This window comes from Porcisia hertigi, chromosome 30 (assembly GCF_017918235.1).
Source record: "Porcisia hertigi strain C119 chromosome 30, whole genome shotgun sequence".
NCBI lineage: Eukaryota > Euglenozoa > Kinetoplastea > Trypanosomatida > Trypanosomatidae > Porcisia > Porcisia hertigi.
Genome location: NC_090589.1, coordinates 889,858 through 904,467, shown reverse-complemented (window position 1 = coordinate 904,467; position 14,610 = coordinate 889,858). Strand labels below are relative to the sequence as shown.

General features: G+C 54.4%; 5 protein-coding genes across 5 annotated transcripts; all 5 read right to left on the bottom strand.

Moving 5' to 3' along the window:
• Positions 1–243: 243 nt before the first annotated feature.
• JKF63_02991 (uncharacterized protein) lies at positions 244–1,971 on the bottom strand (the record flags this gene model as incomplete). The annotated part of the gene is made up of 1 exon (XM_067899013.1): positions 244–1,971. One exon carries the CDS (start codon positions 1,969–1,971, stop codon positions 244–246), a length of 1,728 nt encoding a protein of 575 aa, XP_067755457.1.
• A 783-nt stretch (positions 1,972–2,754) lies between these two features.
• On the bottom strand, positions 2,755–3,381 carry JKF63_02990 (uncharacterized protein; the record flags this gene model as incomplete). The annotated part of the gene is made up of 1 exon (XM_067899012.1): positions 2,755–3,381. One exon carries the CDS (start codon positions 3,379–3,381, stop codon positions 2,755–2,757), a length of 627 nt encoding a protein of 208 aa, XP_067755456.1.
• A 1,187-nt stretch (positions 3,382–4,568) lies between these two features.
• JKF63_02989 (uncharacterized protein) lies at positions 4,569–5,519 on the bottom strand (the record flags this gene model as incomplete). Its single annotated transcript, XM_067899011.1, has 1 exon — positions 4,569–5,519. One exon carries the CDS (start codon positions 5,517–5,519, stop codon positions 4,569–4,571), a length of 951 nt encoding a protein of 316 aa, XP_067755455.1.
• A 1,390-nt stretch (positions 5,520–6,909) lies between these two features.
• JKF63_02988 (uncharacterized protein) lies at positions 6,910–10,506 on the bottom strand (the record flags this gene model as incomplete). The annotated part of the gene is made up of 1 exon (XM_067899010.1): positions 6,910–10,506. The coding sequence occupies one exon, from the start codon at positions 10,504–10,506 to the stop codon at positions 6,910–6,912; it is 3,597 nt and encodes a 1,198-aa protein (XP_067755454.1).
• Positions 10,507–13,441: 2,935 nt separating this feature from the next.
• Positions 13,442–14,137, bottom strand: JKF63_02987 (uncharacterized protein; the record flags this gene model as incomplete). The annotated part of the gene is made up of 1 exon (XM_067899009.1): positions 13,442–14,137. The coding sequence occupies one exon, from the start codon at positions 14,135–14,137 to the stop codon at positions 13,442–13,444; it is 696 nt and encodes a 231-aa protein (XP_067755453.1).
• Positions 14,138–14,610: the final 473 nt, after the last annotated feature.

Here is a 14,610-nt window from a genome sequence, read left to right as displayed (position 1 = left end):
TGGGGGGGGGGGGGGCATCAAATAATAAGCGAGAGGATCCGACATGATCTGGTGATCGAGTGATGAGTCGGGCGTTACACACAAATAGTCACTGTTGTGACATCCCTCGAGTACGCAAAGCGCTGTTATGATCACCTTCGAAGCACATCGACATGTATTCACGTCGACGTCCGCATACCTGCTTGCCTGCCGCGGGCGCTAGTGCGACGGACAGCACCAGAACACAAAAACCAGATAGGGAGTTCAAAAGAAACCACGCACCTCCTTGTACAGCTCCGCATTCGTCTTCCGTGTCCGTCTTTTCTTTTGAACCGGCCGGTGCGGCTTATGCAGACCTGAATGATTTGGAGCCGTTTGAGTGGTGGATGTGGCGATGCCGCTACTCTGCCGGTATGGGCCATTCTCACTTAGAAGCGTGTAGCCATCCTCATCCACAACGTCTTTGGGCGCATTCAAAAGCGTCATTGAAACGTCGTCGTCGTCGTCGTCCTCGTCGTCACCATCCTCCACGTTGTTCTCGTCCGCTGGTGGAATAGATTGAAGCTTCCGCTGCCTTTCATCTCGCAATCGCAGGAGCGTCTCGACGCGGCTGGGAAGGAGTGCACTCAGTTCGACTGCAGCGCCGACTGCGGCGTTCCTGTTCGCAGGCTGCTCGTCGAGCACCAAATCTACAGCTTTATTCACATCGACGTAAAGGTGTCCTCGATCCCGCGCGTGCAGCTCCACCACAAACGAAAAGGGCGAATTGTACGGCCGCTCCAACACCGTCTTTTTTGTTTTGTTGCGCAGCCGTCGCTCCTCGTTGCTCAGGAACGCCTGTGCGGCACCGCCGACGAGGAGGTTCAACGCGCGGTTCTGCAGAAGCCCCTCAAGGTGCTCGCCGTGGCACGTACCAATCATACGAACTCCTCGCTGCGAGATGGACCAGGCTGCCTCCGCCTCTTCCTCCGTGGCAATCTCATCTACAATGAGGTAATCGGGCGTGTGATTCTGGATCACCTCAATCATTACGCGGCTCTGGTCCTCCCGTCGGGCGACCTGAATGCGACGGCACCGTCCCAGGTAAGGCAACGGTATGGGACCGTCACCGCCGATCTCGTTGGAAGTGTCCACCACCGTGACGCGCGGCGCCTGCGGCCCTTGCGCCAGCCCGGCTGCAAGGTCACGCAAGAGTGTTGTCTTGCCCATGCCCGCCTTGGAGAGTATGAGCAAGCTACCCCGCTGTGCAAGCGGCAGAAGTGCTTGGGCTGCACCTGGGACGTAGCGGCCCACTCGCAGCGTAACACCGAGCGCCTCGCCGTGCCGGCCGCGCCAGACTGAAGCGCGGTGCGCGGTGTTTGCTACGCAGCCGCGACCGTCAGAGCCAAAGCGGCCAATGTGTCTCACGATATACTGCAGCTCCGCTGTCTTCGGAGGTGGCAGCTGAATGACCCACCCACCACCACCGCGCACCTCGACGTCTTGACCCAAATGCACGAACAACTCCTCCACCTGTGTGTAATCGAAGGAAAGATGCTCCGTGATGGCCGTGCGCAAGGTGGGGGGAAGAAGAGACATGAGATGCAGCGTCTCCGCATACGAGTTATACAGTGCGAGGCCCTTCCAGTCTCTTGACCGCAACTCCTCTGCACGCACGGGGTCGGTGTAGAGGACGGAGGCGTACGCCTTGTGCAGCGTGGTCCACGCCGACCGGAACGTCGGTGCAGACCACACCGCAGCTTCTGTCTGGTACGCTGGGAGCAGGTCAGGCATCTTGGCTGTGATGTACGACAATTCCATCCCAGACGGTGGCGGTCGTTGAGACGCCGTGGCTGGCTCATCCCTCTCTGCGGCGTGCAGAATCTCACTTGACTTAACACCGACCCTGGTGCGGAGGTGCCGGGCTACGAACAGCAGCGAGGACGATCGAATCTTACAACAAACATGCGATGCTGTCATTACCCCCACACGCCGAGTGGCAAATCTGTCCATCCTGCTACTGGGTGCCACTTGAGTGTCGAGAGAGAGAGAGAGAGAGGAAGAGAGAAAAGAAGGATGTGCTACACGCCTTTAGAGGACAGAAGTGTCCTCGGTCGTAGCACCAACGTGAAGGAGAAGAGTTGTGTGCTCTCTGATCATGCGCGTACAACGGTGTACCTGCTTGTAGGTATATGCGTTGCAGAGATCATGATCAAAACCAAAAATAATCATACAAAGGAGAAGCACGAGCTTTCGGGGTGCAGGAACAGTAAGTGCGCGGCCGACACACAGGAATACAATTGAAATTAGTAATAAGAGAAACACGTGAAAAGGCGAGCTGTGGAGGCTGGCGGGGCGGACGCACAGGCTGGGTATTGTGAGCTCAATACCTCTATTCGACCCAGTGGCTCTTTCATGTATCGCCTGTGCGGCATTACATCACTACGCAAAAGAGTTCGCACTCATCATAATCTGTACGTGAGTAAGTGCACCCAGCGTGCTCAGTGACCGAGTCACATCATAAGAAATCACCCGGTGTCACAGAAAAAAAAAGCCGGCATGAAAGCCGTGGAGATCAGCGGAAGACAAGCGCGCAAGCGTGCCCATACCACCAATCGCATAAGGCGACCGAGTAGAAAGATTTACAGCCGGTCGACCCCGCGCAGATGTGCATGCATAGGAAGGGAGAGGACACTTCTTACCAATTGATATTATCAGTGTTTTTGTTGCTCTGGTCGCCCATGCATTTTATGCTCTTATAAATGTTTCGCTCGCTCCATGAGCTCGCCTTGCCTCTCACATGAAGTCATCTTCATCTGGCACCTCGCCGGTATTCAGGCGCATGTTTTCCTTCTTCATCACCCCCTTATAGGACCGCAGGTCATCCAGACGTTTTTTCTCCTTCCGCTCAAGCCTCTCTTTCTCGTCTTGGATGGCCTTCTCGGCGAGGCGCCTGTGGTTCGCTTCAATGTCGCGGTCCTCACGCAGCCTCTGGAAGTCGACGTCGTTCTTCTCCACGCGCGTCTTCTCCAGTGCCTTTAGCATTGGACGGTTTTTACTGCCGACGGTGTGGTAACGCCGCAGCTCCTCCTTGTGAAAGCCAACTTGGCCCACCTCCATATCCCTGGTCTTCTTGAGGTTACTCCACGGTGTGTAGACGATGCGGACGTCGTCCAACTTGCACCCTTCGATACTATTCTCCTTGGTGAGTTGGCAGCATTCCTCAATCATCTCCGGCGTCAGGTCGTCCAAACCTTTGCCAGGCGGCAGACGCACGTAAACGTGGGCGCTACTGTGCTTGTCTACATGGAACCACAAGTCTTCAGGCCAGCCAAACTTGATGAGCTCCTCATTCTCATACTTGTCACGACCCATGTAGCACAAGACCGATGGATCGGAACTCAGGGTAAAGTAAAAGACCATTTTGCGTTGCTGTTACTTCGTGTGTGTGTGGGTGATGGTGGTTGGTGGTGCAGAGGCTCGAATGAGAATCACTTTCAAATGGGCATGCGTGTCGCTCACCTTCAAGGGGGGGAGGGGAGGGGACACACTTGAATCCCAGTTATGGTAGGCAACGTGGGCGCGCTACCCTTCTTCTGTACACAGCAAAAGAGACGTGAGGAGCGAGACGAAGAAATCGTTGAGTGCACAGAACGCCGTGTCTTTGGGGGAAAGAGGTGGGGGGTGCACTGATACAAAACAACAAAAAACATGAAGCAGGATTGGTTCCAAGCAATAGAAGAGAGTGCAGTGCGTACAGAGGGAAAAGGAGGGTTGCCCAAAGGGAAGGAGGGAGGGTATCGTAAAACAAAGCACGAACACTGGCCACAAAAAAATGAGCGAGGGGACAATCACATGACACGGACGTGGAAAGGGTCAGTGGCCCCATGGGGAACACTCTGTGTGAGGACCACCTGTGCATGAGAGGGGGTGGGGATACGAGCACACGCAAACATTATTTGAAGCGGGGAATATCAGCGAATAGTGGACACACACACACACACACTCCCGGTGCAGATTCCATTGTACTTTGGAAGAAATCCAAGATACGGGGCATTGCCAACCGTTCAAAAAAAAATCAAGAGTGGAAAGATAAGAATAGCATTCGTAGTCACTGAGACCCGACGCCAAACAGGATGTATGCGCGCGCGCACGCACACATTCCTTCTAGTACCAGAAAACACCGCACTATCACACTCCGATGGGCAAATCACTTCTCGCACGCAAATGAGTTGCAGGAAACGCGGAGGGAAGGCATCTCAGCCCTGTGCTTGGGAGTACTCTGCGCCTCACAGAAACGTCATGAATCAAAGCACGATGGATGCGCGGCGGGGAAATAAAACATAAGACGCCACAGTGGGAGGAAGTGTGAGGCTGAATGAGAGGGACACGGGATCCAATGCAGTCAGGGAACTACGCATTGACTCCATTACTCTATGGTGCACAGACGGTTGGGCCCTCTATGACAGGAAATGCGAGCAGCGATAAAAAAGTGGGTAGAACCGCGGTGCACTACACGACCCCGAGACTGTCGGACATATATCACAATACGCTGGAGCGCAACACAGGTTTTCTCTAGCACCCTCACTATCCCCCCCCCCTCCTCCTCCTCAGTAGACCAGCGGCCGACCCGTGATGATATCGAACCGGCGTGGGGCAGGAGTGGAGTTAGAGCGTCGACCACCACGCCATCGCGGCGTCGATGCCAAGGGCGCCGGTGATTCCCTCGGGGTGATGACTGATTCGCCAATCTGAAAGTGGCTCTCATTGCTGTAACGCAGTGCAGGCGCCTCGTGGGAGGCGATACCGAGCTCCAGAAAGTCCAGATGTCGATCTGCAGCCGAGCGCCAGTGCGCCTGTGGCTGCACCATTCGGATACCTCTGTGGACATCGGCGACGCTACGCGAATGCCTCTCGGGAAACATCCGTATGCCCTCTCTCCGCGGCTTCCGTGGTAGTGGTGGTGGCACGACCTTCTCAACCTCCTTCTCTGGTAATGGGACCAACGAGCCGACTGTCAAATGATTTGCGGTGCTTCTGTTGCGCATAAAAGTATGGTGGCCTGGGGATGGCGAGAGAATAGCGCTGCCACTACCACAGCTGTGACGCTGCTTGATGCTAATTGTGTCATCGCCCAACCAAAAGGGGCGCTTAGAAGAGCTTTTCCCTGGTGGGGGTACATAGCGTCGCTGCCGCGGTGTTGATACCTCTGACGAGCCTCGTGGGGTCATGTTTCTGCCGATGTGGTCCATGCTGCCGTGGAAGGGGCTACGAAATCGCACGCCCGTGGAAGGTCGAACATACTCTTGCGTATTGCAGTCGACGTGGCTATTTGACCTGGGAAAGTGGCGCCGACCACGGAGTGGCGTGGAAGGCAACTGCCGCGCATCTTGCGCGTAGAGAGAAAGCTGCGTATTAGACAAACTGTGTGCATTCAGCTGTTGTGCAGCCCTGTTTCGGTGGCTGCGCGACGGCATTGAGTCTCTGTCCATCAGGTGCATGAAAAGGGAGCCGACCGGTTTCGCTCGGTCCTCTTCGATCTCTCGATGTGTGAACTTCATGGCGGATATTAGCGGGTGATCTCGGAGAATGGGATAGAGGGGGCCGCGGTGTTGACTCTACCAAGGAGTGATGTGTGCGTGTGTGTGTGTGTGTGTGCGTGTGTGCGTGTGTGTTGGTGAGGGAGAGGGGGGAGGGAGTCCTCTCTGTGTGGGGATCTATGGAGTGCAAGTGGGAGAAGGACACACACCCATCAATAGCACGATAGCCTCCGAGGATGAAGAAACCACCAAAGAGCAGTCGCAGCAAAAAAGTGCGTCCAAGCGGAAGATCAGATGGGAAGAGGGAGCAAAAAATAAAATAAACCTCGTCACCTACATGTAGGCCACACCGCTGCCGACCTTCGCCTCAGCCTCGTTTGTTTGCACGCACCACACCTTTGTAACTTGACGGATGCGTACGCTGAGACACAGCGCAGTATGAAAAAAAAATTGGAAAATATGAACAAAGAGAAAAATAAACAAGGGGAGGTAAGACATCCAAAACACAGCGCGTGTGGTAGTAGTAGTTGCGCATGTGAATTGTATGCATGGTGTGGTGGCGGCGCATCACATATACACACACAAGGTAGCGTGTATAGAAGATAATGAGGGAGCCTAGATAGTTGGGGAAGCATTTCATATATGTACAGATACATAAATACATGACGGATAACCTTGAAGTGCAATGCAGACCCAGCGTCAAGCATGCGGTGGACGCCTGCGTCGCCGTGTTTTACCTTTTCCGCGCCCCTCAAATGCCTCTGTGAACTTAACATTAAACGGGGCATATCCGACGGGCCGGACTTCCAAACTGCACCTCAGTCTATCAAATATTTTCTTTTTTTACTATTGTTTTGTTTTTTTATCCTGTTGAATAAATGTTTAAAAGGCCTGCGCAAAGAAAAGTCGGTGGATGGATGGGGGGGGGGAGAAGGGAGCACACGGTAATGTGCATATTGCACATTATTGAGGAATGAAATGTGTGATTATATATATATACTTGTCCAATTATCTGTGGCTGTTTTTCGTGTGTTGCGACCTTCGTCATGCTCCCAACGCGGGGAGGAGGAGGAGAAGGATCTTTAAAAGATACTCTTGCTACAATGCACTCAAAAAGTGGTGCAGTGGTGCAGTGGAGGGTAAGAGGAGGAGAGGGGGGGGGGGCGTGCGTACGTGCGTGCGAGATAGAAGAAGTGTCTACGAAATCTACCACAATTTAAACGCCAAGGCGACTTATTCGCCTGCGTAAAGCTGGTGACTAATAGATGTGCCAACTTGCGAGGTGCTCTCGCCCGGTGCAGCGCCTCGTGAAAAACAAAACTTCCAACTGACGCGCAGGCACGTCGCCGCCGCCGTCCTCGGCCCACGTCCCGGGATATCCAACCCCCCCCCTCCCCCGCTTCCACGACAATCACCTGTAGAAAAGCTCTAGACGGTACCGCCGATGAAGAAAAACGCTGAGAGCCGAGTTGAAAACAACAAAAAAAAACGGGGAACTCAGTACCCCGAAGACGTACTGGCGCCTGCCTGCAGCGGAAAGACCTCGGGGGTTGATGAACACAGCGCCTGTCTGCCCGTCCACATAAAATGGAGTGGAACGGCCCTTGTATACGCACTCCCCACGGTAGAAAGGCAGCAAGAGAAGTCGCTGCCGTCCCACCGAGGCGGTGGTCGCCGGCAACTGAAAGGCAGCCCTGAACATCTTTACCGCCTTTCGAGTGCCGTCGCTGTCTGCTGCTGACGGAGAGACTCCCGCCGATGCCACCATCGACTCAATGGTGTCCGCTTCGAAAAGTAGTTCACGGTGTGAAGCGACACCATCTTTTGCTGGGCAGTCAGTCTCCTGGTTTATGGGGATAGGAGCGGCGGCGGTTTCGGTGTTCAGCGGCGATGGATTGCTTTGGGTGTGACTATCGGGTCTTTGCAGATGTGCAACAGAGGACAATAATGCCCTCGATGTTGTGAGTCCCTCCTCCAACACTGTAGATCGCTCGAGTGTCTCTCTTGGCGAAGCGAGCAACTCAAGGGCCGCTTGGCGGGCAACAGCCGCATCACTCGTCTGTTCTTCAGGCTTCTGATCCCTCTGTTGGTCCTCGGACACAGATGCGGTCGGCAGACGTTCTCCATGTGCAGTGCGCACGAGAGCCTCGCCGTAGACCTGACACGAGGACAACGCCGTGTCACGCAAACCGAAGTCGGCGAGGAACAGGCTCTGCTGAGACAGCGCAACACTTTTGAGAGCAGAGGTAACATACGATTGAAACAGATGCTCTCCCTGGGGGACTAACGAGTCATCTACACGAGGAGAACATTGTGGAACACAATACACATTCTGCACACTGTCCCCGTGGTTCCTCCCATTGGACGCTGTATCACCATAGCCGGAAAGCCCCTTGCCGCTGTAGCGCTGCAGTATATTGAGCACATCCACCGCTCGCAGTGTGTGCTCACTCAAAGGCGGTCGTTCGCCAACGGCGGGGTTTATCTGGCGCACAGACAAGTAGGCAGCGTAAGTCTTGTTCAGTAAGGTCGACGCCGCCACCACAAGAGAGAGCAGGGTGGACTGGTGCGTCATGGTGGCCTTCAAGATGGTGCTCATTGTGCTCAACAGACCCTCTTGTGCGTCTGAGCTGCGCGCTGCGAAGGCCGTGGCGGGGTTGGTGGCGACGCTTTCAGCACGCAGTTGAGACATCCTCTCCAGGATACCAAACACCTCCGTGTGGCTGTACACAGGGCACTCTAGGGCAGCGTGGAGGAGATCAAGAGTCTCAGCATCCATCAGGATTTCGAGCGAGGACGCCGGACCGGCAGCGTCTTGGCCCACCTCAAGTATGAACATCATCCGAGAGTACGACCAAATGTTATGCAGAAGGTTGTCTGTGATTCGTTGCAGACTTTCTTCAGCTTCCAGCAGCGTGCGCTGACTCTCCTCAGTCAGGCCGCACTCCCGAAGGCAGGTATTACTCAGCGACCACTCCCACACGCGGACCTGCATGAAGCAGCGGAGGATGGAAAGCATCGACCCGGTCAGGGTGCGCGTCATCGCGCCATGCTCTGCGACTTGCCCCCGGAAACCACAGCTGGCTTCCCCGGGGTTATCCTCAAGAAAAGGGTCGAATGCAGCACCTGCGGTGTTGTGAAAGAGTGGTGGTCGCAGTGGCTTTGTTTTGACTGGGACTTTGTCAGTGCATGGCAAACCCTGTGACAGTGAGCTGACCGTTTCGGTGCGAGTGTGCGGCGACGGTGTCAACTCGTCTGCGGGTGTAACAGCGGAGACGATAGATTCGGGCCGGTGTGTATTTTGCTGTGCCACCTGGTGTGATTGAAAGATCTGTGCGCTAAACCGCTGACGACTCTGCCGTGCACGTTTGTGCTCCTCTCCCCGGTGCACTTTCGGCTGCGCCAGGTCCTTCATGACTGCATACATATGGGCTAGTTGTGTGCGGATACCATGACAAGCCGCGTCGATTCCCTCCATCACCTGACCGAGCTGTCGGCAGAGCAGCACTTCGGCCCTCATGAAGGCCATACAAGTGTCCCGAATAGCGTACTTTTGCGGCGGCGCTGCATGCGTCGCAGACTGTTGGAACTGGTACACAGCCAAGTCTCCCATGATGCTCGCCAGCAAGCGAGAGCGCTCAAGGTGGGGCAGCAAGGCGTCGCTAGCAATCATGCACTGGGTCCACACCAGCGACCATACGTGGACGACATACATGTGAAACTCCTTGTTACGGCGCACATAGGCCTGGTGTGCCGCGCTCGACAGCTCCATTCCCACCTTGTTCATTACTGTGCTGAGTTGTCGAAGATCCTGCAAGACGGTTTCACCGAGGCGGGCAGTGTTGGCAAGAAAAGAAAGGGTTGCGCTTGGTTTGGCACTGCTGTCTGCCCAATGTGGCCCTGACAAGTCCGCCTCTACCCCCTCTGGCGTCTTGAAAGGCGGGTGAACACAGAAGTCGAAGCAGAAGCCGGTGGTATGATGTCGACACTGAACCTCCACCTCCGGGACCGCGAGTCGCACTGCAGTCATGTTCGTCACGTCCATCTCGCTCCGCTGCAGTGTTAAGCAATGCTCCCCTACCAGACACTCTTGTATCAACGCTGGCACAAAGAGCGGTGTAATGAAGAACGGCAACGAGGCGGCCTGGTCCTGTGTCTCGGGTACTGCAGCCGCTTCCTCCATCCCCGGGCTCCTGCCCACCACACTGGTCCTAGAGACTCCGTTTTCTTGGAGTGTCGCAGCGCCTCCCTCTGTATTGGCAGTAGCCGTACTCAGACCACGCACCCAACTCACCGCTGGTGGTCGCATCGGCTGGTGCGCCTCTGCACACAGGTACTGATGGTCCGAGAACTGACCGCGGCACTCAGCACAGATACGGCTCCAGCAGTATGGGCACACCACACATGTAGGTGAGGCGCAGGAGCACCATTCGCACTCACGAATCTCATTCACGGCATCAGCCTCGTTTTTTAGAAGAAAGCGTGGCGTCGCGATACTCGTCTCCTGTGGAAGAGACGCTGCTGAAGCTACAAGTGACGCTCCGGCGTCTGCCAGGGGCACTGCGATCGAATCGGTTCTCGCCCTGTCGACAGGAGTGAGCGCTGCTTTGTCCACCGATTCCATCAACGAGAGTTTACGCTCCAGCAAGCGGGCTCGACGAGCACGGTGTTGTCTCAGCACGACGCAGGTGTTGGTGATGCAGTGATTCTTGGGGAGCGTACGAATGTCCCCCTGCGTCACCGTCACCTGTGTGCACCGGTAGGCGCAGGGAACCTCGATATTCTCCGTGCGATTGCGTGAGACAGTCGAGTACAGACATCGCAGACAAAAACAGTGCTGGCACTCCAAAATGCGGGGATCAATGAACACCGCGCCGCAGACGACACAAACGAGCTCTTCCTGAATTTCGCCCACAAGAGTCCCGTCTAGCTTCTGCAGCTCTCTTCCCACCTCTTCTAGAGACGTCGGCACAAGAGCCAGTGAGGAGGAGGCTTGAAGACTCGCCATTTGTCACGTTATGGAGGAATGGGGCAGGAAGAGAATCCCAATACGTGCGCACAGCGGCGGTGCCGCGAGAGATATGCTGAAGGAGCACACAGAGGGCAGGTAGAGAGAGAATGAGAAAAAAAAAGAACTTCAAAGAAAGACGCAATGACTTCTTCTCATGTGCGTGATATGTACGTTCAGGAGAAGGGGGAGGGTGGCAACGATAAACCACACGCGGAAGATAGGCGGAAAAAAAAGAGAAGAAACCAGAAATGACCTTCCCACCATTACACACACACACACACGCATACCACCCACAGGTGCGGATATGCATCAGACCAGGCCGGAGAAAATAGAAAGGTTTGAGGAGCAAAAAAAGGGGGGGCAGGATAGTGAAGTTAAAGCTAGAAGTGACGGATTGGGTTTGTGTAGCAGCACGACTACCACAGGAGTGCTCGCCGTCTTGTTGCCCCTTTTTCCCCTTCCATCCAGAAAAAAAAAAGATGCACCTCCACTACACTACCCCGCACGGAGTCACATCCAGAGATGAGCGCAGAGTCCATCTCTCGTACATGTCTTCACACCGGTGAACTAGGAAAGAAATGGCGTCCCCGGCTCACCGTCATCCACTCTGACAGCTGCCGAGCAACTCTACGTAAGGGTGATTCAGGAATCTTGGCAAGCGCAAATCGCACATTCGATGTGCCAAAATATGGATGTATGTTTCCTACTTTGTGTCTCTCTGATACTTCGCCGAGTCGTGTGACGGACGTCTTGACTTTATAAACAGGGGATTTTTTTTTTTTTGGGGGGGGGGGGGGAAGAGGAGGGGAGGGGAATACACTCGCCCCCAACGCTTTCAATGGTAGTGGGAACGAAGTGTATGGCACAAGTTGGTGTTGCACTCTACTACTAAATTGGGTGCCGACACCCCCATTTTCAAGAATCCTCCAGCACACACGCACACACACACACACCTTCGACTGATCGACCTTACAGTTGCACAATTGTCAAGTAGACAAAAAGAGAGAGAGAGAGAGAACGAGGCCTTATTTTCTTGTATACTTGCTGTCTTCTTCGCGTGCTCAGAGTCGTACGCGCTAACCCTATCCTGCCAAAAGCTGACGTCTCCTTGCCAAGACTCGACCTGTAGAGTACGCCCAGGGTCACTGGGTTAGGAAGATCGAAGCGATGCACCAAGTAAAGTGATTAGAGGCTTGCCATGGGACTCGGCGTGAAGGCACTTGTATGAACAGAGGTCTTGCATCAGCGTCTGACAAATGGATGAACCGTTGCGCCACAGCCTCCTTCACAAAGTATTGCCAAGAAATCCCACAAGCCAGACAGCCGTAGCCCGTGTCCCTAGTGCGAAAAGAAAAAACTCCAAAAGTGGCCTGTGACCGCTACCAGCTGGCAACCTGTCGATGCGACGGCTTTTCGTGTTCAAGTCCGGTGGTATATCCGCCTGCGCGACGTCCCGATTTCATCTCACGAAAAACCTCCGCGCCTCCCCCCCCCCCCCAGCAGCACCCTGGCCGAAGTCCCTGTAAAGGCTGCCAGCCAATATTGCTAGCGCCACTGAAGCATCCCATAAATTCACATCCACACAAGTGACACCTCGTCTGCTGTTTCAGAGGCAGCAGCCATTTTCCGGGGTGAGGGGGGGGGGGAACTTCACATCATGTCCACAAGTCCCTGAAGGGTCCCTACTTCATCTGTGAAGCACGCGCGCTTTGCCACTTGACCATCTGCGTGAGTCAGATCCAGGGGGGGTGAGAGAGCGCGCGCCCTCTCTCGAGTTGCCCAGTGGCGGTGTTACGAGCAATGTATCGCTTTACGTCACGAAGCAGTCGTCGAGGGGTTTTCAAAAGCCATTGAGGAAAACGCGGTTTGCTGTGCAACTGCTCGCCTGAAGAAGGAATCAAGGGCTGCGCTACCGCACCGCAATGTTATCAAACGAAAAAGAGAAAAGTGCCGACCGCAGGCCCGATGACGACGGCGCTGGCGAGTAAATCCTGCTGAAACATGTCGTGCCAACGGGAGGGAGGAGGAGGAGGAGGAGGGGGGGGGGGTCACATTAACATTTTGTACGTCATGTGGGTCGTACACTTATGCTCACTATTGAGGATCAGTCAGTCAAAAAAAAAAAACAAGCCGCTGGTACCGGGGCTGTCGGTATCAGCAGATATCAATAGATATGATTTACTAACCGCCTTGAGAAATATCCCCCTGCCAGCACCGGGGGGGGGGGAGGAGGAGGCCTACACAATTCTGATCACTCTCTCTTGGGGATGACCCTTGTTGTCACGAGTGAGGAACGACGACGCTCCTTCTGATAGTAAATAACATAAGGAAAAAAAACAGTAAAGAATGAATAGTTTTAACCGAGTCGTCTGTGTCTGTCTGTCTGTCTGTCTGTGTGTCTGTGTGTGTACGTGTGTGGTGGGGGAGGAGGAATACAAAAATACAAAACCAAAAAAGAAAAGCATCTGCAAAGGGGGGGCCTCGGTGACCAAATCAAAGATGAAAAGATGGCCTAGATAGATGCTATCGTTGAAAAAAAAACACACACGCACACGAAGAGAAAACACACACCACTCAATAAGGCAGCCGATGTTGTGACAGGCGTTTGCTCTTTTTTTTTTTGGACGGGTTCCTTTTCCTGTCCTCCTAGTCTATTCAAGATGGGCATCAACAACCAAAAAAAAATAGGAGCACGCGAAGGGAGAGGTCATCACCAGCGCATTACAGATGCGGAAGCTGGTCGTGGTGTGTGTGGCAAGCACAAAAAGCACTCGCCTACTCTAATGTGTGAGCACCCGTTTACCAGCGTCGTGCGGCCCCGACTCTCACTTGTAAAAAAAAAAAACAAGGCTTTATAGTGCTTTTTTTTGTGGGGGGGGGGGCGGATCATGGAATGTTGTCTAACTTCTGCGTGGACCGCTGATCTCGCGCTCTACATCACAAAACCGGCACAAGTGATCAAAACGGACGCGACGGTGATGGCCACTCGTACGATCAAGGACGGAAACATCTTTTCTGCGTACTCGGTGGCCAGAACACCGCCGGCCAACGCCATCATTCCAGTGACGGCGATGGTCGCGCTGACGTACTTGTGCGCTGTCCGTACCATGGGCCGCTTCGGGTCGCCTGACGACAGAACGTAGCGCAGTATGGAACCGAGTACTATCTGGCATACGATTGCCACCCCACAGAGGGCACCCACAATACCATGCGGGGATTTGAGATGCTGGTAGCTGTGCGTTATTTTCGTGTACTCCACAGCGGCAAATCCCCCCGCCGCCGCCAACTCCATTGCGAAGGTGGCCAACTGATGACGCATAATGATCTCATCCCGCGGAAGATGGTGGTTGAGTGGCTGTACAGTGTGACCTGTCTTGGACGGCACCCGCTGACTCACTCGCCTCAGCCGCTTGATGCCGCTGACGACATCTGGCATCACCATGACAAACGCCAGCATCATGCAAATGGGGTGATACTGGAAAACATCCGCGTAGGTACCGGACTTGTGAAACAGCTGCACCGCCACAAGCGTAATCATACCGGCGGCCGCCAGGCTGCGGCACCGGCTCCTCAGCTCGCCGCTGGACAGGGGGATGCCCTCAACATCAGCATTCTTCGCCTTGCCCATGACAATTGTGTTTATATACCAAAAATCTTTTTTTTTTTACAAAGATGGGAACAAGCGATAAAAAAGGGGGAAGGGAGGGTGTACAACGGAGTGGTGGCTTGTGTTACTCGAGAGAGAACGAATAAAAGGCAAATGGTCTTTGGAGAGAAAGCACGAGAGAAAGGTGAGAGATTTCTTATTTGAAGGACATACACGACGGTGAAAAGCGGTGGATTCTTGCGAAACACAAAGATGTGCCCGTGGGCCCCGAATGTGTTGAGGACGATGAGCTGCGAGCGATTCGCTGCGCTGTGACAAACCTCGCTGGATCGCCAAGGGCTCTGCAGGTGTGGTGATGCAGAGCCCCACGACTGTTACCCGTGAGACGCAAAACAAAACAAGAAAACACAGTAGCCCCTCCGCACCTCATGAGGTGCGGAGCATTCAGAAAAAAACACCTTTGCGACGGTACTGTCTTTCTTTCCCTGCGACCT